General features: G+C 67.6%; 4 protein-coding genes across 4 annotated transcripts in view; 2 read left to right on the top strand and 2 right to left on the bottom strand.

Annotated features, from left to right (window-relative positions):
• Positions 1-2,958, top strand: part of CHLNCDRAFT_137537 (hypothetical protein) — a gene marked incomplete at both ends in the record, with an annotated part of 7,483 nt that extends 4,525 nt beyond the window's left edge. Inside the window, 9 exons of the mRNA XM_005851291.1 lie at positions 75-215; positions 402-469; positions 655-839; positions 1,054-1,120; positions 1,345-1,517; positions 1,837-1,914; positions 2,122-2,344; positions 2,508-2,642; positions 2,827-2,958. Of these exons, the coding sequence (XP_005851353.1) occupies positions 75-215; positions 402-469; positions 655-839; positions 1,054-1,120; positions 1,345-1,517; positions 1,837-1,914; positions 2,122-2,344; positions 2,508-2,642; positions 2,827-2,958 (1,202 nt within the window). The remainder of the gene's footprint in view (positions 1-74; positions 216-401; positions 470-654; positions 840-1,053; positions 1,121-1,344; positions 1,518-1,836; positions 1,915-2,121; positions 2,345-2,507; positions 2,643-2,826) is intronic.
• A 324-nt stretch (positions 2,959-3,282) lies between these two features.
• Positions 3,283-10,430, bottom strand: CHLNCDRAFT_137536 (hypothetical protein; the record flags this gene model as incomplete). The annotated part of the gene is made up of 18 exons (XM_005850996.1): positions 3,283-3,488; positions 3,853-4,843; positions 5,019-5,397; positions 5,616-6,304; positions 6,619-6,797; positions 6,916-6,994; positions 7,171-7,353; positions 7,527-7,589; positions 7,748-7,808; positions 8,188-8,267; positions 8,534-8,608; positions 8,732-8,812; positions 8,918-9,058; positions 9,226-9,328; positions 9,496-9,615; positions 9,789-9,855; positions 10,057-10,173; positions 10,265-10,430. The coding sequence occupies 18 exons, from the start codon at positions 10,428-10,430 to the stop codon at positions 3,283-3,285; spliced, it is 3,780 nt and encodes a 1,259-aa protein (XP_005851058.1).
• A 668-nt stretch (positions 10,431-11,098) lies between these two features.
• On the top strand, positions 11,099-13,907 carry CHLNCDRAFT_48446 (hypothetical protein; the record flags this gene model as incomplete). The annotated part of the gene is made up of 11 exons (XM_005851290.1): positions 11,099-11,157; positions 11,293-11,404; positions 11,632-11,727; positions 12,063-12,144; positions 12,343-12,416; positions 12,540-12,573; positions 12,734-12,805; positions 12,970-13,091; positions 13,284-13,393; positions 13,600-13,689; positions 13,769-13,907. The coding sequence occupies 11 exons, from the start codon at positions 11,099-11,101 to the stop codon at positions 13,905-13,907; spliced, it is 990 nt and encodes a 329-aa protein (XP_005851352.1).
• A 156-nt stretch (positions 13,908-14,063) lies between these two features.
• Positions 14,064-19,160, bottom strand: part of CHLNCDRAFT_49756 (hypothetical protein) — a gene marked incomplete at both ends in the record, with an annotated part of 5,924 nt that continues 827 nt past the window's right edge. The window contains 12 exons of the mRNA XM_005850995.1: positions 14,064-14,486; positions 14,669-14,953; positions 15,116-15,220; positions 15,346-16,059; positions 17,283-17,363; positions 17,513-17,580; positions 17,778-17,862; positions 17,995-18,069; positions 18,155-18,315; positions 18,504-18,556; positions 18,655-18,717; positions 18,881-18,954. Of these exons, the coding sequence (XP_005851057.1) occupies positions 14,064-14,486; positions 14,669-14,953; positions 15,116-15,220; positions 15,346-16,059; positions 17,283-17,363; positions 17,513-17,580; positions 17,778-17,862; positions 17,995-18,069; positions 18,155-18,315; positions 18,504-18,556; positions 18,655-18,717; positions 18,881-18,954 (2,187 nt within the window). The remainder of the gene's footprint in view (positions 14,487-14,668; positions 14,954-15,115; positions 15,221-15,345; positions 16,060-17,282; positions 17,364-17,512; positions 17,581-17,777; positions 17,863-17,994; positions 18,070-18,154; positions 18,316-18,503; positions 18,557-18,654; positions 18,718-18,880; positions 18,955-19,160) is intronic.

The raw sequence follows: 19,160 nt of genomic DNA, 5'->3' as shown, positions 1-19,160 counted from the left end.
CCCCCCCCCCCCCCCCCCCCCCCCCCCAACCCCCCCCCCCCCCCCCCCCCCCCCCCCCCCCCCCCCTCACGCAGACTCGGAACGCGCCAAGGGCGCCCCCGGCGCGGCCGCCGCCGCCGCCGCCGCCGCCATGGAGGAGCTTGACCTGGGTGATGTGGGGGCTGGGTGGGGCGAGGAGGATCTGGGAGGCATCGGTGGCGGAGGCGAGGGCGAGGGTGAGCGCGCCTGCGGGGGCGCCTGCTGCTGGGGGCTGCTGGGAGCCTGGCTGGGTGCGCGGGGGCGAGGATGGCGGCAGTCGACAGGGGCGGCGGTGCCTCTGGGGCTGCCGCGGCGTGCTGTTGTGTGCAGCAGCGGGGAGTTGGTGCCGCTGCCTGGAAGTGACGTGTGCGTGTTGGCTGCAGAGGGCGAGGAGGGCTTTGCTGACATGGAGGGCGGCGAGGAGGGCGGCGAGGGAGGGTGGGAGATGGAGGTGCGCAGCTGCACATGGCAGTGCCTGGGCTGGGGCAGCGCCATGTTTGAGATCGCCTGCATGCTGCCGGGCCAGCCGGCGCGCCTGCTGCGGCACACACACCGCCTCTCCCCCCCCATGCGCCCAGCCCTGCTCCCCAGCCCTGCTCATCCTGGCCTCCCTACCCCTGCCCTGCCCCCCCTCAGGACCTGGAGATCCCCGCTGACGTGGCGGCTGAGGTGGCCAGCAGCGCCGCTGCCGGCGAGGCCGCCCAGTTTGTGGCGCCCACCCCCGGCGTCTCCGCCGTCAACCGCTGGCAGACCAAGTGCAGCCTGGCGGCGGAGCAGGCGGCGGCGGGCGCCTTTGACACCGCCATGCGCCTGCTGACGCGGTGCGTGGCCGCCGCCGCCGCCGCTGCCGCCGCCGCTGCTGGATTGCCGGCTCGGCGCTCGTGCAGGCGCAGCAGCCCACGCGGCTCGCCCCAATGGCCTGTGCCTTTCCTCCCTCGCCGTCCCTGCCTCCCCCGGCACCCTCCTTACCCCCTGCCCTGCCCTGCCCCCTCCTGCTCCGCCTCCGCTCCATCCTGCTCTGGCCCCGCCCCGCAGGCAAGCGGGCATCGTCAACTTTGAGCCGCTCAAGCCGTACTTCCTGGAGGTGTACCAGGGGTCGCAGGTGGGTGTGGCTGGGTGTGGTTGTGTGCGAGTGTGTGTGCGTGTGTGATGGGTGGTTCTGGGGGCCCTGGCAGGCGCTGCCGCACGTGCGGCACGACACCGGCGCGGCTGCCACGGCGGCAGCCGGGTCGCCGCTGCGTCCCGCCTAGCTCACGAACCAACCAGCTCACGCCGCTGCTGCCACACCCCAAACACACCACCCCATACCTCCCCCCCTGGCCGCAGGGCGTGCTGCCCGGCCTCCCCGGCCTGCCCTCCCTGGTCACCGCCCTGGACCGCAGCTGGAGCTCGGATGCGGCCAAGCAGGAGCCAACGGCGCCTGCGCTGGTGTACAGCCTGGGGCAGCTGGAGGAGCAGCTGAAGAAGGCGTACCGCACGGTGACGGAGGGCAAGTTCAGGTGAGGGCGGTACTGGCGGCGGTACTGGTGGTGGTGCGCCTGGTGTGGCTGCTGGTGGGGTGTTGGTGGTGGAGTGGTGTTGGTGGGTGTTGGGAGGGGTGAGGCGCCGGCGTGGCAGTGTTGTGTAGGGTGTGTGGCCAGCGGTGCGCTGCTGGATGGGGAGCAGCTTGTGCTGGGTTGTAGTGCCACCAGCCGCGGCCCTGCCCCGCCGCCGTGCTTGCCCCGCACCCGGCTGCCGCCCGTGGCTGGCCTGCCCACCGCCTGGTCCTGCGCCTGCCCCCCACCCGCCGCACCCACCCACCACCACCACCCCCTGCAGCGAGGCTCTGCGCCTGTTCAACGCCATCCTGCACGTCATCCCGCTGCTGGTGGTGGGCAGCCGCAAGGAGGCGGACGAGTAGAAGGAGCTGGTGACCATCGCGCGGTGAGGGGGGGTGGGGGTGGGGCTGTTCTGCAGTGGTGGTATCTGTGCTGGTGTGGGCATGGCTGAGTGTGGCTGCATGTTGGTGCGACGCCAGGGGCCCTGCATGCGCCGTGCGTGCCCCACCCACGCCCGCCCGCCCGCCCACCACCACCCACCCCCGTGCCCCCCGCCCCCCCGCAGGGACTACAACATCGCGCTGCGCATCGAGCTGAAGCGGCGGGAGATCCGGGACGACCCGGGTCGCACCGCGGAGCTGGCCGCCTACTTCACGCACTGCAACCTGCAGCGCGTGCACCTGGCGCTCAGCCTGCGCTCCGCCATGTCCATCTTCTTCAAGCTCAAGCAGCTCAACACCTGCGCCACCTTCTGCCGCCGACTGCTGGAGCTGCAGCCTGACGAGAAGGTGCGGGGGCTGGGGGGGCTGGGGGGCGGTGTGCGGTGCAGAGGGCAGCAGGCATCGAGTGGGCGCAGGCAGGGAGTGGCCGCCCCGCCTGCAGCCCCGCTTGGCGCCTTCCCCTCCCCTCCCCTCCCTCTCCATCCTGCCCTCCATCCCCCCGCGAGCGCAGATGGCGGCGCAGGCGCGGCAGGTGCTGGCGGCGTGCGAGAAGAGCCCCACCGACGCTGAGGCGCTCAACTACGACCCGCGCAACCCCTTCGACATCTGCTCCCTCACCTTCACTCCCATCTACCGCGGAAACAAGGTGCGTGGCAGGCGGGCGGCCGGGTGCAGCCGTCTGCGGAGGGTCCTGCTGGAGAAGGGCTGTGCTGGAGGGTCCGGCTGTGGGTGGTGCGAGCCTCTGCGCTGGCGCGATTGATTGTGTGCATGTGCTGGGCTGCCGTCCCATCCGTACCGCCTGTACCTCCCCCCCGCCCCCGCGTGCGCAGTTTGTGGAGGACCCCTACACCAAGGCCCGCTTCCAGCCCGAGTGCGAGGGCCAGCTGAGCCCCGTGGGCGACATCTCCAAGATCGGCCTGGACGCGTCCGGCCTCGTCTCCTCACCCACCCAGCTGCGGTGACGCAGCTGCGGCCGGGATGCCGAGGCGGCGGGCGGCTGCAAGTGCGTGGCCGGCAGCGTGCGCCTGGCCTGGCTGGCGCGTTTGGCTGGCCTGCTCTGCAAGCATGTAACACTGGAGCCAATATTGCCGCTAAGCACGGCAGAGGCGCACCTGCCGTGTCTGGCGTCAGACATCAAGGCAATTTTTGTCACATAGCAGACGTCTCCCAGACCTGGTGTCAGCCATTTACAAGCCTGCCGTCCTATACAACAGAGCCTGCACCCTTGGCCATGCCATTAGCCTGCCTGAAGCCGCAACGGTTCTTACAACCGGGTCAAGCAGCACTTAAATGATGCCGGGCTCAAGAGGTATTGCTGGCGCAGTTGCTGCCGCCGCTCCGCCAGGACTGAGTTGGCCGAGCTGCTGTTGCTCGTCAGGCTGTTGCTGCAGTTCCGGCGGCCGCTCCACAAAGGCGCTACAGCCGCGGGTCACCTCCACAGCCTTGCTGTATTGCACTGCGGTGGCCACAATTTCTGGCAGGCGCAGCAGCCCTGCACGCAAAGAACACGCCGAGCAGTCAGTAGTAATCACAAGAAGGAAGGACATTGTTAAACAACCGGGGCAATCTGTCACTGAGCACCCGCTGCGCCCAAGGTGCACCGCTTGCCTGTGTGGTATGGCACTGCCTGCCAGCTGACGGCAGCTGTGCTGTGCGGCAGCACTTGCACCCGCGTCGCCTTGGGCCCTGCAATGACAAATATGGGGCACCAGGGCAGCCTCCCAGCGTTTGCAAAAACACAGGGTCACCCACCCTTCCTGGGCCTCGCATCACGCCCTGACTTCGGTGGCAGCAGCAGCAGCAACAGGTCATATGACCTCCAGCTGGCCACCCCACATGCCAGTCCAGACACTCACCAGCAAGCAGGAAGCCGTGTGGGTCCCCCACTGTCACAGCCACCTCCTGGCAGGTGCTGCCGCCGTTGCGCAGCTGCAGGAGCAGCTCGGTGGGGCTGCCGGCGGTGGCGGCAGGCGGGAAGCGCATCTCCGCTGTCAGCAGCGGAGGCAGGAAGCAGACCGCCGGCAGCGGCACCAGCACCTCGCAGGCAGGCGCAGCTACTGCGGCAGCCGCTGCCTGCGCGCGCGGGCTTCCGGCGCCGTCGACCCCGCTACCAGGCAGCACCTCAGCAGCGGCCGCCTGGGCTGCGGCCGCGCTCAGCTGACTGGTGCCCCGCGCCGCCGCTGCCAGCAGGGGCGGGCGGCGTTGGTGCCGCCGCCAGCGCAGGCGCAGGAAGCCAAGCGAGGGCAGCTCTGCGGCGGCGCCGCTGCTGCTGCTAGATATGGTGAATGCCGTGGCAAAGATGTCCGAGCGCCCGAGGGTGTCGGCTGGTGCATCCACGCCGCCGCCGCCGCCGCCGCGTGCTGGCACCGCTGGTGCCGCTGCGGGCACCACCACCACGCCTTCTGCCGCCTCCACCTCCACAGCCAGGATGTCCAGCTGGCAGGCAGCCATGCTCTGCAGCTGCACCAGCGCGCCGCACCGCTGCCTCGCCGGCAGCACCAGCCGCGGTGGCAGGCTGCGGAGCAGCAGCACCGACAGGTCCCTGGCTCCCTCGCCCATGGCAGCCTCGGTAGCGGCGCTGGGAGGAGCCGGCGTGTCTTGCACAGACAGGCCCTGCAGCCGCCGCTGCTGCTGCTCCAGAGGCATGACCCCCGCGCCGCCCTCGCTGCCGCTGGTGCCGGAGCCGCCGCCAGCTGCCGGCTGCAGGGCCGCCAGCAGCGTGTGGGTGGCGGGCGGTCCCAGCAGCTGCAGGCCCAGCTTCCAGGGCGGCTGCGCCTGCACCGCCAGCGACGCGGAGCAGCGGCCCGCCTCAGAGGCGCCGCTGCCGCCGGAGCAGGCTGCCGTGTACTGCAGCGCAGCCATGTGGTCGGAAAGGGATCAGAGCAGAAGGGAGCACTGCAGGGCGTGCTGACGTGGGCATCACACCAGGATCAGGCAGGTGGGCAACACAAGCGCCCGCACGTGACAGCTGCGCTGAGGCAGCCTGTCGCACACAGCGCAGCAGGCACCGCGCCCGCCTCACCAGCAGCTCCACGTTGAGGTGCACTGTGCCACGGTACCGCACATCCAGAAGCAGTACCACCTGCCGCTGCTCCCCCGCCGCCACCTGCCCCAGGTGCTGCACCAGGCGGCCACCCAGCTCCGATGCCCCCCCTCCTTCCGCCGAGGGCTGCGCCGGCGCTGCCGCGCCCACCGTCACCAGGCCCAGCTGCTGCTGGCTGTCCGCGTGCACAGCCGTGGCACGCAGCGTGGCGCCGTGAATGGCGTCCGCCGCCGCCGCTGCCACCGCCACTGTCACCGCCGCCTGCTCGCCCTGCAGCAAGATGTCTGGGGCCTGGAGGAGCAGCAGCGGGGGTGCGTGCTGGGGCGGCACCTCCACGGCGCAGCTACCCGCCAGGAACCTGCAGGGCAGGGGACACGGCAGGCAGGGAAGGCAAGGTGGGCGCGTGCTTGCTGGACCCGCGCTGATTCACTGCACCCACCCGCGCAAACACCGAAGCAGAGGCTGGGCAGGTGCATGGGATTCTCCAGCTGAGCGCGCAGGTCGATCAATGGCCAGGCAGACAGACCGGGCGCAGGGCAGGAGCACCACCAGCGGGGAAGATGTGGAGGCACCCACCCGGCAGCTGCGCTGAACGGTGGCCGGCTGCTGGCCCAGCCACCGCGTAGCCACCCCACGGCGCCTGCCTGCATTGCTGCCGGCGTGCTGGCTGCATGCTGCTGGCCCGCCGCCGCTGGCATCAGCGCCCGCAGCTGGAAAGCAATGCTGCTGCCTGCCCCAAACTGCAACACCAGCGCCGTAGCTTGGAGCTGGCCCGAGCAGCGCACCGGAACGGCAACACCTAGTCGCAGGCAGCCCCCAGCCGGCAGCACCAGCCCCGCTGCCGCGGATGCGGGGCCGCCTCTGCCGCTGCCAGACGGCTCCGGCAGCAGCACGGCAGTGAAGGCGCCGGTACCGTCGCGAAGCTGCACCTCTGCTGTCACCAGCGGCAGGTCGATGGGGGCGTTGTTCCACACTGCCGCCGCGAAGCGCACGCTGCTGCGGGCCGCGGGCGCTGCTGCCGCTGCGGCTGCGGGGGCGCGAGCCGGGTCGAAGAACCCGGCACAGATTGGCAGCACGGTGAGCCAGCCCGAGTCGGCGCCGGCCACGCTGTACTGTGCGGCGCCACCCGCCTGCGGCTGCTCCTCGCCCGCCGCCTCCCCCAGCGCAAGCACCGACACGGCGGCGGTGGCCATGGCGCAGCGCTGCTCGCCATCCAGGCTGCTGTCCTGCAGGGCTGCCAGCTCCAGCGACAGCTCGGTGTGGGCCTGCAGTCAGGGAGCAACGGCATGCAGACAGTTGAGGGGAACGGGGTGGATGAGAGAGCAGCGTGGCGGGAAGCGCGAGCAGCACAGCGAGGCGGTAGAGGCCATAGTAGCGGCGAGCCCCTCCCGAGCCTCGCCTGCAGGTTGTGCTCGTGCTGGCGGCACTCGCGCAGCAGCAGCAGGGTGGAGGCCAGGGGCCCCTCCCAGCGCTCACGCCGGTAGAAGCCTTCAGGCAGGAGGGAGCGGCAGGTCGTGGTGGGCAGCAGGTGCAGCAGGGGAAACGCTGTGTGGGCATGCAGCGGCAGGGGGAAGCACACAGCCGGCCCTGGGCCCCGCGGCGCCAGGGGCAACGGCAGCCACTCCAGCGGTGGCAGCCACAGGTGCGCACCCGCCACTTCCGCGAGCAGGCGCTCCGCAGCCGCCGTATCCCCAGCCTCCAGAAGCTCGTGCCCCAGCAGCTGCATCGCATGCTGCAGCGTTTTGCCGGTCCGGCGGCCTGCAGGGTGCAACGGCCGCGGTTATGGCAAGAATTAAAATGGATCCAGTGCTGACAGCAGGCAAGCAATGGCGTTGCCATCCAGCGGCGGCGGCGCCGGCGCCGGCAGCCGGCGCACCCGAGCTTTGCAGGGACTCCTGCGCGGTGCGCAGCAGGTCGACCGTGGCTCGGCTGTGCTGCACCTTGCCCTCCTCAGCCTGCAGCAGGCACCAGCAGCAGCAGCAGAGTGCCACGAGTGGAGCTGGTGGCCGCAGGAAGACATGCGCGGCTGGCGGCTGCAGCTGGCGGAGCATTGGCCCGGCCGCATGGAAGGTGCAGGCAGGTCACGTGGCTCATGGCGGCAGCGCGACTGCCGCAGGGCACAGCACCCCACCTCCAAGTGCACTTCAAACTGATCCTCACTCAGGCGCTTGGTGGCGCCAGCCGCAGCTGCAGCGCCTGACACGGGAATGCCGGCCAGCGCAGCCGCCACCACCGCACTGCCGGCTGCCACTGCAGCTGCGGCGGGGTCGGCTGCCAGCAGCACAACCTGCCCCACAAACAGACCCGGCTCCACCTGCATGCAGCACCAGGCAGTATCACACGGGAAGCAGCACAGGCAGCGGCAGCAGGGTCATCGTCACGGCTACGGGCGCATGCAGGAGGGCTGGTACAGGCCGCCGCCCTGCTCACCCTGCCCGGAAGCGTAGGCGCCCTGCCGGCGTGCATGCCAGAAATGAAGCCTGCCACCTTGCGCCTCTCAATGGCAGCCTGAGCTGCCGCCAGATAGAGGTGACCGGGCTGGTGCTCTCGCTGCGGCAGGGGGGGCAGGGCAGGGCAGGGCAGGGGTGCGTGAGACCGGCTAGGAGGGAAGCGTGCGAGAGGTGGTACAGCAAGCACGCGGCAGGGCTGCACGCCGCCGTGCGACAAGAAAGAAGCAGGCACTATGCTGTGCCATGCAGGGCAGGCACCTTGAGCGCCGCCATGTCAGTGTCGCTGGACAGCAACAGCTCAGCCATCACAGTGTACTGCCTGCAAGGGGCGAGTCGGACAGCAGCATTTGACAGAATGTGGCGGCACCTTCCAGCTGGCTGCCATGGCACGCTCTCCCACCCGCCCTGCTGTGCCCATGCCCAGAAGCAGCCCGCTTGGCATCGAGCACAGCAGGAAGCCACACACCTGCACAGCCAGGCGTGGTGGCTGGCCAGCAGCCCGGGCGGTGCTTCAAATGGCACGCGCCTGCAGAATACCAAGCCCGGCAGTTCAGAGAGATAGCAGCTGTCTGGTGCCAGGTGGGCGTTCCGCTGCTTGCTGCTCACACCGCCAGCAGGGACGTCCCATGCAGCGCACAGGGACAAGTCACGTATCACGACCACCATCCCATCCAACCACCAGCCCAGGCGCACCGCACCTGAACAGGCGCAGGTGCGCATCAAACTGGGACACAGCCTCAGCCGCCTGCTTCAGCGCCAGCAGCAGCAGTGACGCCACCTGCACGCCAGGCAAGCCCACAGCGGCAGGTTTGGCAGTTGCCAGCTGGTGCAGACGCTGATGTAGAGCGGTAGGCAGCAACAGAACACACTCAACACACAAGGGGCCGCAGTGCCACCAGAAGCAGCAATGTGTTGTCAGACAGAGGAGAGCAGGAGGCAAACGGCTGCGGCAGCTCCAGGGGCAGACATGACGGCCAGAGCAGAGACGGCAAGCCAGACGCGGCGGCAGTGGCCCATAATAACGCGGCACCAGGTGCATCTCACCTTGACATGCACATACTCGGCCACTGTGCGCACCTCAGCAAACCGCTGCGGCTGCCCCATGCTGCCAGCCAGCACCTGCGGGGAGGACAGGCCACGGCGGGCAATGGCGGCAGGGTCGGCAAGCCAGCTGCAGCAGCTGGGGAAACCACCAAGCGCTGATGAAACGAGCCAGCCGAACGGCTGGATCAGCCGCAGTACCTGCGGTACATAGCCATACGCCTCGCGGTACAGCCGTACGGCACCCGCCCAGTCGCCACGAAATTCTGCCAGGGTGCTCAGCTGCAAGGAGGACAGAGAAAAAAGGCGCAAATGCAGGCCAGAAAGCGGCATCAGGCAGAGGCAAAGCATGCACTGCGCAGTGGGCGAGGATGGGGCTCGCGCGACGGCGGCGGTGGCGGGAATCAGCAGGCTCGTAGCAGGTGGCAGCAGGAAGACGCGAGCAGAGGTGGAGCATGCCTTGAAGGCTGTGCGCAGGTTGAGGTCGGTAGAAGGCACGTTGCGGTGGGCGTGGGCTGCCAGCCGCCGCTGCAAGCAGGCCGGCAAACAATGGAGTGAGCGGGCCACAGGATGCAGCGCTGCAGGATGTCCGCCTCAGTGTAGAGGCTGCGGCAAAGCCCGCCGGTCTGCTCTCGCGGCCCCGTCAGCAGGGGCGAGGCAGCGGAAGCCCAACCAAGCGCCCCGGCACCACCCACCTGCGCGTCTGCGGTGTAGTGCAGCACCGCCTGCTCGTGCAGCACCTTGCCCACTACTTGCAGCGCGGGCAGGCCCTGGGAGGGCGCAAAGGTCAGCACACACCTGTGGGCGGGAGGGGGACGCAGGCGGCAGCGCAAGCCAGTTGGTTGGGGTGAGCTGTGCAGAGTTCCAGGCGCCTTGGTGCGCACAGGGACGCCCTCTGCATGCTGCAAGCACCAGCAGCTGCACCACCAGCCACACAGCCACCCGTCTGCTCCTGCGCAGCCCACCTGCGGTCCACGCCCGCCTGGCGGCAGATCATGGCGATGCGATCCTCGGGCACCTCGCCGCCGACGCCAGCCGCCGGCCCCTGCTGTGCAATGATCACCACGATGCGAGTGCTGCGGCTCCTGCACGAATGGTGCCAGGCGACGCCAAGCGCGGCAGGGGTTGGCTGCTGGAGGGTCGCAGTGACAGAAGCACCCAGCACCCAGGCCCGGCAGGCGGCGGGAGGAGATGCGGCAGCACTGCAGCAGCACTGCAGCTGCAGCAAATGGGCAGTCAGGCAGCGGCGCACGCGCACTTGACCGCGGACTTGACTGCATCCAGCTGCGACACCAGCCAGGCCCAGGCCGAGGGGTCGCCCACCACTGCAGGCAGAGACCAGGGCGGGCCGGGGCTGAGCAACATTGTCTAACGTTGTCTAGTATTCCCCAAAGCGTCAGTTTCGTGCGGACGCAACAATGGCACGGCAGATCCAGCAGCAGGCACCAGGGCTAGGCGCCAACAATGGGCGCAAGGCGGATGCGGGAGACGAGCACGGGCAAGGAAGGGCCGCCAGCGCCACCCACCCGACTCGCAGTCGACGATCATAGCCGCCACGGCGGGGCGCGAGGTGCGGTGCTTGCGCAGCCAGCCCGCCTTGAGGATACCGGGCGTGGCGCCGCTGGGTGCTGCCTTCCTGACACCTGCCCCGGGCAGGTGAAGGACATTGCTACTTGAGCTGAGCAGCCGGCAACGGTGGGCGGCAGCGCTGTGGCGGCGGCACCGCCAACTCACCAAAGGTGCCCGCCGCGCTGTGCGCGTCGGAAATGCCGATGCTGTGGATGCGTGGCACATTTTGGGAGCGCAGGTAGTCTCCGAGCGAGATATGCAGCTCGGGCTTGCCAATCAGCGCCACCAGGGGCACTGGTGGGCTGGTGAGCTCGGCAGGATAAAACTCCATCGCGGTGGCTAGGCGCCAGGGGTCATGGAGGGGGCAAACGGGGCAAAGCGATCAAAGAGAACACGAAACGTGGCTTGTTGGGCGTTGCATGCCCACCACGATGCCCTGCTGGTGGGGCAACGGCAGGATCGATGCAAGGATGGCCAAAATGGCCGCTCTGCAGCCCTTCCGAGGCGGTGGAAAGTGAAGTGACCTGGCGAGTGCGTGTGGCACAGCGTCCTTCCGTGCCCAGGCAATCCTTGAAAGCGTTTTAGGGACCCCCACGCACTTGGAGACTATGCGGGGCACCCTGCAGCAGCAGCCCGTTAGCTGACTTACTGCACAACTCCTTGGCTTGTGATCAGCAGGGTCTGCGGACCTCCCCAGGGCCTCCAGCCAGGCAGGAGCGTCCCTTGGTCACTGTCGCACGCCCGTTGCCCTGCTCTGGCGGCGGCCCGGTTCTGGCCACCCGCCTCCCGCTCCAGCCGCTCGCTGCACACATGGCGCTCGCCGCGGTTGCACGCAGCAGCCTGTCGCCGCATGTATCGGCCAGCCTGCTGCAGCAGCTGCGGGGCATATGTAGCACCGCACTGGCAGCGCTGCACCAATCGACACGCAGTTCAGCAGCCGCGGCGGCAGCCGCGGCGGCAGCTCCACAGACCGTGGGGGTACAGCCGGAGCTCACAAAGATGAACCTGTGCAATGCAATCAACAGTGCCCTACACATCGCCATGGCGGAAAACCCAAAGTGAGTTGCCAATGCTGAGGCACGCTGCCTGCCTTGTGCCGCGTGCAGCCAGGGCCCATCTGTTCTGCCTCCCACCACGGCTGCCGCCTCCGACTCCACCACCTGGCCTCACGGCCACGTGCTGCACCGATGCAGGACGCTGTGCTTTGGTGAGGACGTGGCATTTGGGGGCGTGTTCATGTGCAGCAGGGGGCTGCTGGAGCGATTCGGGCGGGACCGAGTGTTCAACACACCGCTCTCTGAGCAGGTGCGGTGCAGCAGGCACACTGGGAAGGCACCTGGCTGTGTCGGTGGGTGCCTGGCCTGCTGCCTTCCATGTGCCGAGGACATGTTTACAGCCTTGTGCCTAGATATGTTTCGACGCCGCGCTGCCACCAGCCGCATGTCTCCTGCAACGGCTGCAGCCGGCTGCCCCCGCCTCCTGCCGCCAGCCACCAACCGCTGGCGGCGTGGCGCCCCCTGTGCTCCCCGCAGGGCATTGCTGGCTTTGCCATAGGAGCGGCGGCGGAGGGCTACCGCCCCGTTGCCGAGATCCAGTTTGCCGACTACATCTTCCCGGCCTTTGACCAGGTGGGTGCCTCTGGCCAGATGGGAGCGGTGGCAGCCCCTGGGCTGAATCTCGAGGCTCGATCTGGGGCCGGAGCAGGCTGTACTTGGGCTGAGCTGGCAGCTCGGCAGGGATGCAGCTGGGCGTGCAGCCGGCGTGCCGTGGCATGCAGCTGTGAGGGTGGGTTTGCCGGAGGGGGTGGCTAGAGTGGTAGCATGCCGTCAATGCCCCGCCCGCACGGCGCCCAGGTCGGGGGCGGGCCAGTGCTGGGCGGCAGCTTGTTGCGATCCACATGCTGCGCCATGCTGCGACCGGCCGTGGTGTGCTCCTGCCGCCACTGGCCCCGCCCCGCTCGCAGATCACCAGCGAGGCAGCCAAGTACCGGTACCGCAGCGGGGGGGCGTACGATGTGGGCGGCCTCACCATCCGAGCGCCCTACGGTGAGCTGTGGTGCCGCAGCAGCGGCGAGGCTGGGGTGGCCCCCGCGCATGGATGGCGCTGTTGTGTTGCCTGCAGCCGCTGATGCCCGCCCATGCACGGCAGCCGTCGCGGATTGTCAACATGCCTGCTGATGTCAACTGTCGGCGGCTGGCAAGGGCATGCTGCCCTGCTCACGCCTTCCATTGTCCTCCCTGCAGGCGCGGTGGGGCACGGAGGCCACTACCACTCCCAGTCCCCAGAATCCTTCTTCACACACATCCCTGGCATCAAGGTTTGGAGGCGCCTGCCATTGCCTGCGGGCCGCAGCAAGCAGCAACAGCGAACAGCGGCAGCATCGAATAAGGTGGCACTGGAAGGGCTTTGCTCACCGTGCCAAGCTGTTCTCCGTCTGCAGGTTGTGATGCCTAGCGGCCCGCGAGAGGCCAAAGGTGCGCTGGTGACCGCGGCGGCAGATGTGCATGGCTGGCGGATGCCCCGAAAGCCGCCTGTGGCGCTGCATCCCTGGTCGGTGCTTGCTTGCCCAGCCGACATCCGACAGCCTGGCTGTTGAGCTCCAAAGGAGTGTGCTGGCCGCGCCACGCCCTGCAGGCCTGCTGCTAGCCTCCATCCGCGACCCCAACCCCACCATCTTCTTTGAAGCGAAGATGCTGTATCGCACAGGTGAGTGCTGTACTGCACGGATGGGGGGGCAGGGCCAGCGGCAGCATCGGGGCGCGGTGCTGCTGAGCCGCTTGGCATCTTTGTGGGGCCCGTTCTGCTTGCCTGTCTTTGCTGTTGCTGGGGGCTGTCCCCACCCCCGCCCCCTCCCTACCTGCCTGGCGCAGCGGTGGAGGGTGTGCCGGAGGGCGACTACGAAATCCCGCTGGGCAAGGCTCGGGTGGCGCAGCAGGGCAGCGACATCACGCTGGTGGGGTGGGGCCAGCAAGTGCGCGTGCTGGAGCTTGCGGTGAGCAGGGGCAAGGCCGCAGGCGGGGCGGAGGGGTGCTGCCGCGGCTGCCGGCGCCATCGTTGCCGCCGCCGCTGCTGCTGCTGCTGCTAGTGGCACTAGGGCAGGTGCCGACTAGCGCTGCTACTGGGAGAACACGCTGTCACCACAGACGTGTCCGCGCCTGCCTGCGCTGCGCGCCTGCGCCCGCAGGCCAAGGAGGTTGGGGAGAAGGATGGCGTGAGCTGCGAGGTGATCGACCTGCGCACGCTGCTGCCCTGGGACGCAGACGCGGTGGAGGCGTCGGTGAACAAGACGGGCAGGTGCGGTGGGTGGCGCGTGCGCTGCTCCCGTGGAAGAGGCTGATAGGGCTGGCACAGGAGGGCGGCTAGCCGTCGCCGGCGGCGGCGCGGAACGCGCTCTGCTGGGATGCTGGATGGACAGCAGCACTGCCCTCTGTACGGTGTACAGGGTCATGATCCAAAACCTGCAGTGGCCACACCCTGCATGCGGCTGGCTGCCTGCGCAGGCTGCTGGTGAGCCACGAGGCGCCCGTGACCAGCGGGTTTGGCGCCGAGGTGGTGTCCACCATCACAGACAGGCGCGCTTTGGCTGCCGTGTGGGGGACAGCATCTTGCTGAGGTGTTGTGTCCCTGAGCAATCGGCAGCCTTACTGCTGGGTGCTCCCCGTTGTGCAGGTGCTTCTATTCTCTTGAGGCGCCCCCCGCCCGCGTGTGTGGCTACGACACACCCTTTCCGCTGATCTTTGAGCCTCTGTACCTGCCGACCGCGCGGCGCGTTGTGGACGCTATCCGCGCCACCATGCGCCACGGCTGACGGCGCGGACGCGGGCAGGCAGCCTGCTGCAAACTGTCTGTAACAATATGGAAGCCGCCGATTTCTGTATTTGAGCTGTGCCACTCACGACCATTTAATCTGTTTCATCTGCTGCTGCTGCCCCAGCAAACAAAACTTTGTTAACTACATGAAAAGTCACTGGACAGCGTCTCGTGCAAATGGCTTTTGTAGCACGTCACGTGCTCTCAGGTGCTGCAGCATTTCAGGCATCTGCCGTGGCTGTTCCCAGGCGGCAGGCAAACCCCGCCGGGTCTGCTCGTGCTCTTCATCAGGCGGCGGCACCATGAGCTGGCCCGGCTGCGTGCCTGCTTGTTGCCAAGTGTGCTGCCCTGCCATCGCTGCTGCTGCCGCCTGCTGCATGGGGTCCTCATGGCGCTGCCCGGCCACAGCCCCCTGCTCGCTCCCATGCAACCCCTCGTGCTCCATCCCCTGCCGCGTGGCGGACCGGCTGGATGCCGCTGAGCTCATGGCTGACCGCAGAGCGCGCAGCTCTCCCAGCAGGTCGAAGTACTCGCCTTCACGGTGCCGCTGCGCCGCCAGCGCCTCCGCCAGCTCTGCCTGCAGCGCGGTGGACATGGCAGGGGTGGACCCTGCGCCGGCCGGGGCGCGCTGCCGGCGGCCCTGAGCCGACGCAGGTGGCGGGCCAATGCGCTGGAGACACCACTCCTGCGTGTGCCTCCAACCTCAATTGCAATGGTACGGCCTGCCGCTTGCTGAGAGAGGTCAGCACCCGCTCTTACTTTGGTACCTCGCATCTCGGCGGCACGCTCCTCTCTCATCCTGGCCAGCTCCGCAGCATGCCGGGCCCGCTCCAGAGCCGCCGCCTGCTCCCCAGCCTCCTGCGCTGCCACCGCCGCCGCCTGTACTTCGGCCAGGTGCCTCCGCACGGCTGCCAGCTCCGCTTCTGCAACCTGCTGGGCCCGCCGCTGATCTGCCGCGGCCTGACGCTGCGCGATCAGCCGTGCCTCTGCCGCCGCCACCTGCACCCGCTGCTGGTACTCTGCGCCCAACTGCTGAATCTTGTCCTGCAGCCACGCGGGTGGCGCCAGTGCCCAGCGAAGTGCAAGGCAGGGCGTCAAGTGCGAGGGAGTGAGTCAGGCCCTGTACAAGACTGAGGGACTGTGGATAGTACACTGCCTGGTAGAGCTCGCTGCACAGCCCGCAGCGACAGGTGAAGGAGCCCGCACCTTCAAGTAGCGGCAGTCGTCACGCAGCAGGGCCGCTTCCGCCTCACGGGCCGGGTCCTCCAGCGCATCTGACAGCGCCGCTGCCACCCGCTCATGCTGCTCCGCCTGCCATCCACATCAGCACAGCGAGGGGGGAAGCGGTACGGTCATCAGGGAAAGCAGCAGCATTGTGCGCAGGTGCAGGCAATGCGGCGGCACCCAATGGCACAGCCAGCTGGTCAGCGCCCCACCTGCAGTGCCAGAGCCGCCTCATGCGCTTGATGCAGCCGCCGCAGCGCTGCCTGGTGCTGTTGCTGCAACGCCTCCAGCCGGCTCTGGAAACTGTCATGCAGACGTTGCACCAAATCCAGCGGCACTGCATCTGCTGCAGAGGGCAGCTGCACCCCCAGCTCAGATTGCAGCACCGTGGCAGCCGCTTCAGCGGCTGCTGTCGATTCGGCGCTCAGCAGGCTGGCACGCAGTTGGGCTAGCTGCTGCAGGGACGCATGCTTTGTCAGCGCTACCTGCTCCACTGCTGCTGCTGCCAGCTGCTGCTGCAGCTGCGCATTGCTGCGGCGCAGCTGTGACACCTGCAGCTTCAGCGCTTCCACTTGTGCTGCCAGGAACAGGTTGTCGGGCTGCAGCGCAGGAGACGACGGCGCACCTGTCACTGTCCCGCTGCCGGCGGACGTCTGCTGTCGCTGCGGCTGCTCCAGTGCGTCCGCAGTTTTTTGCTGCAACGCCGAGTGCTGCTGTCTGGCTGGCACGTGGGCGAGGATGGCAGTGGCGCCACCATCCCTGCATGGCGGCGGCGCTTCTGAGGAGCGGGCGGGCAGGGTTGGTTGGCACGCCCCCAGCAGAACGGCGGCGGGCGCCATGGCAGCAGCAGCAGCTAAGAGAAACCTGCACACGGGATTCTGGGGCTTGGACAGGGCAGACAGGCGGCCAAGCCAAAACTCCTCCTCCTGCATCACCAGCGACGGTGGCGGCAGCGGCGGTTGAGCGGGGGTGGCTGGTGCCGGCCGCAGCGAGTGCGCGGCAGGCGGCCGCTGTCTATCCCTACCCGTGTGTACATGGCTGGCAGGGCAGCCGAGCGGCGCAGGGCAACACTGCACAGAGAGAATTCACGTGTGCCCTCGCTATTGCACACCAAGCGGGGCCCTGGAGCCCGCAAGGAGTTCAGGAGGCATGCAGGAACACGGTGGCAGCACGCGAGTGCAGCGCGCGGCTGCGCTGAATGGAAGGCAGCGCCTGCCAGCGTGGAGGCGCCGCCGCCAGCTGCAGCGCGGCCTGGCTAGTCCCAGTTGCATCTTCTGTGTCAGGCGAGTCCCTTTGATACCAGAAACTCGACGAGTCCTCAAGGCAACGCTCTGCTGCCAGACGGTCTGGCGTCGGGGGCGGCGGGCTTTCGCCGTGGTGATAGCGGCGTGCACGCTGTGAGGGCCCTCCAAAGGCCCAACGATGGGTTATCCAACGGGTATAGCAGGTATGGTAGCTGAGGATGGTATACCTTGCTGGTGGGAGGGAATTTGACATGATGTGCTTGCCTTCAGGAGGCGAGGGGGCGAGCATGCGGAAAAGACAGCAGCAACAACAAACTGGGCCCTGCTTCCACTCAGTGGGAAGGTGTATCAATGGCAGTGATCCGATGGTGGGGCCTGACGCAAACGAATGAATACATGAAATTGAAGAATTGGCCAGCCAGCAACCGGCATTGAGGTGATGTGGCAGGCTTCCTGTTGGAAGTGGGGGCTCGCGCCAGCAGCGCTAATCGGCCTTTCTGCTGCTGCTAGGCCGCTGCTGTTAGGCCGCTGCTGTTAGGCCGCGGCTAAGAAAGGCCTTCTTTGAAGGCGCTGGAGCTAGTGTCTAAACCCTCCGAGAGGGCACAGGTTCGATTCCTCCCATGTCGAAACTTTGTGAGGACAAACGCGGCATAGCTGACCGGCTCAGCGCCAATCCAAGCCAATTCCTTCGGGAACGCCTAATAGAATCGCCAAGGCTTCGGCACAGGCCTCCCCGGGACCCATTCACTACTAGTGGGGGGTACTGCACTTGGCGCGTCGGGCAGATCAAATAATGGTCTAAAGCTAGACGTTAAAACCGGGAAGTGAAGCTTGTGGAGGCTCTTCCCCACCTTTACCTTTACCTAGCTGCTGCTGTTGTTCACCCCCTGTGCCGTCCCACTGACGGGTTGTTGCTGCATTCGCACTACTGCAGCAGTGCTGCGCCGCACAAACGGTCCATGCACAATGCGCATATAGGTATTGAACTGCAGGCAGGTGCAGCGGCGGGTGCAGCAAGGATGCACACGTCAGCAGCTATGCCTGCATGCAAGCCCCGATGGCCATGCGCAACAAAGGCAAGTCTGCGCCTGGCAGCAAGCGCGGCCGCATCGCCGCAAGCAGGCGGCCTACACACCTGCTGCGCCGCCAGCTTGTCATGTGCAAAGGGGTAGGGAGCACCCAGCCGCTCTGCCACAGCCAGGCCTGATAGGAGGAGGCAGCAGCAGCAACAACAGCAGGGAGGCCGGCAAGTGTCAACAGAGCGGCCGCCACTGTTTGGGTGGGATATGGAGCAGGGTGGTGCCAGGGTGACGTGTATGCACGGCAGCAATGTGGCGGGGCACAGCCATTGAGAAGCATGTCAGCATGCGAGCCTGGCGCCTGCGCCCCTCCGTGCGCACCACTCATTGTGGCGATTTCATGAGTGTTGAACAGCGTGTAGGCGCCCGCATACCAGGTGTGGTGCCGACCCTGCAGGAATTGGACCTGCGGCCGCAGCAGCAGGTGCGTGTTGAGGTGGCCAGTGGGGAGGCGAGCAGGCACTCAACTTCGGCAGGGCATTCGGGCAGAGGAGGCAGCATGATACGCTACGAAGACCTCAAAAGGGAAGGCACTCACGAAGGGCACCCAGGTAGCAAAGTGGCGCCAGGTGTGGGCAAACTGACGCGTCATGCGTGTCTTCAACACCTTGGCCTGCAGGGGAGGAGGGCGAAGGACTGTTTTTTGGGCAGAAGGCCCTCCACTGCCCAAGCACGTCAGGCGAGAGCGCGTGGTGCACCAGCTGCGGCGCTATCAGCTTGGGCCACCGGGGTGCCTCCAGCACCCCTGTGCCCCTCCACAACACCGTGTGATGCCCACTTGCCTTATCGATGGCGCCTACCGTCCAATGCTGGCGGTGGGTGTCGTCCAAAAAGATGGACTGATAGATGGGGCGACGGCCTGGCAGGCACATGGAAGGCAGCCAGGGGCAGCGGGTTCGAAGGTGCAAAGGCGGGACATAGAAGCCGTCTGGCAACAAGGCAGGCTCCGGCTGCATGGCAGAGAGTAGACGATGCTGGGGCGGCGCGCTGCATGCGGGGCACAGGCGGAGCGCAGCAGCATCAGCAGGCCACTGCAGGCAGCCCCACCCTGCAGGTGTGGTTGGTACATGGACAGGTTGAAGCTCATCTCAATGCGCTCCCTGCAGCAGCGAGGTCGGCAGCGGCGGCGCGAGTGGGCGACCACCAGCTGAGCGCCAGACCCTGCTGCGCCCCATTAGCACCTTGCCCCTGCACACACCTGTCCGCTGGGTCTGTGCGCACAAAGTACATGTCCCGCTGCTCCAGCCGCAGCTCATAGTGCCTGGCAGGGCGCAGAAAGTGGAGCATGACTGAGTGAAGCAGCAGCGGTAGCGACAGCGCCTAGCAGCATCAACAACAGCGGGGTGGTGAAAGCCTGTGTGGCGGCGGCGGGCAAGCCTGAACCGAGCCAGGTGGCAAGCTCCAGCAGAACCACACCTTCCCACCTGCTCATGTAGCCCTGGTCCTGGTGTGTGACGATGAGGTCGTTGTAGTAGCGCACATTGGGCAGCAGGCACGCCTCCAGGCGGTGGGGAAGCAGGGCAGGAAGGAGAGGTCAAGCAACTAAGGCAGAGGAACATCAAGGCCGGGAGGCAGGCCCTGGGGAAGGCAGGGAATGCCCGTTGCCAGTGGCACTTCTGCAGCTGCTGTTCTGGGTGCTGCTCCCTTACCTAGAGGCGTCGCTGCCCAGCATACGCAGTGCCTCCTCGGCGCCGCACGCAAACA

This window comes from Chlorella variabilis (assembly GCF_000147415.1).
Source record: "Chlorella variabilis unplaced genomic scaffold CHLNCscaffold_2, whole genome shotgun sequence".
NCBI lineage: Eukaryota > Viridiplantae > Chlorophyta > Trebouxiophyceae > Chlorellales > Chlorellaceae > Chlorella > Chlorella variabilis.
The sequence above is the reverse complement of the archived record's forward strand: the minus strand, read 5'-3'. Positions and strand labels throughout refer to the sequence as shown.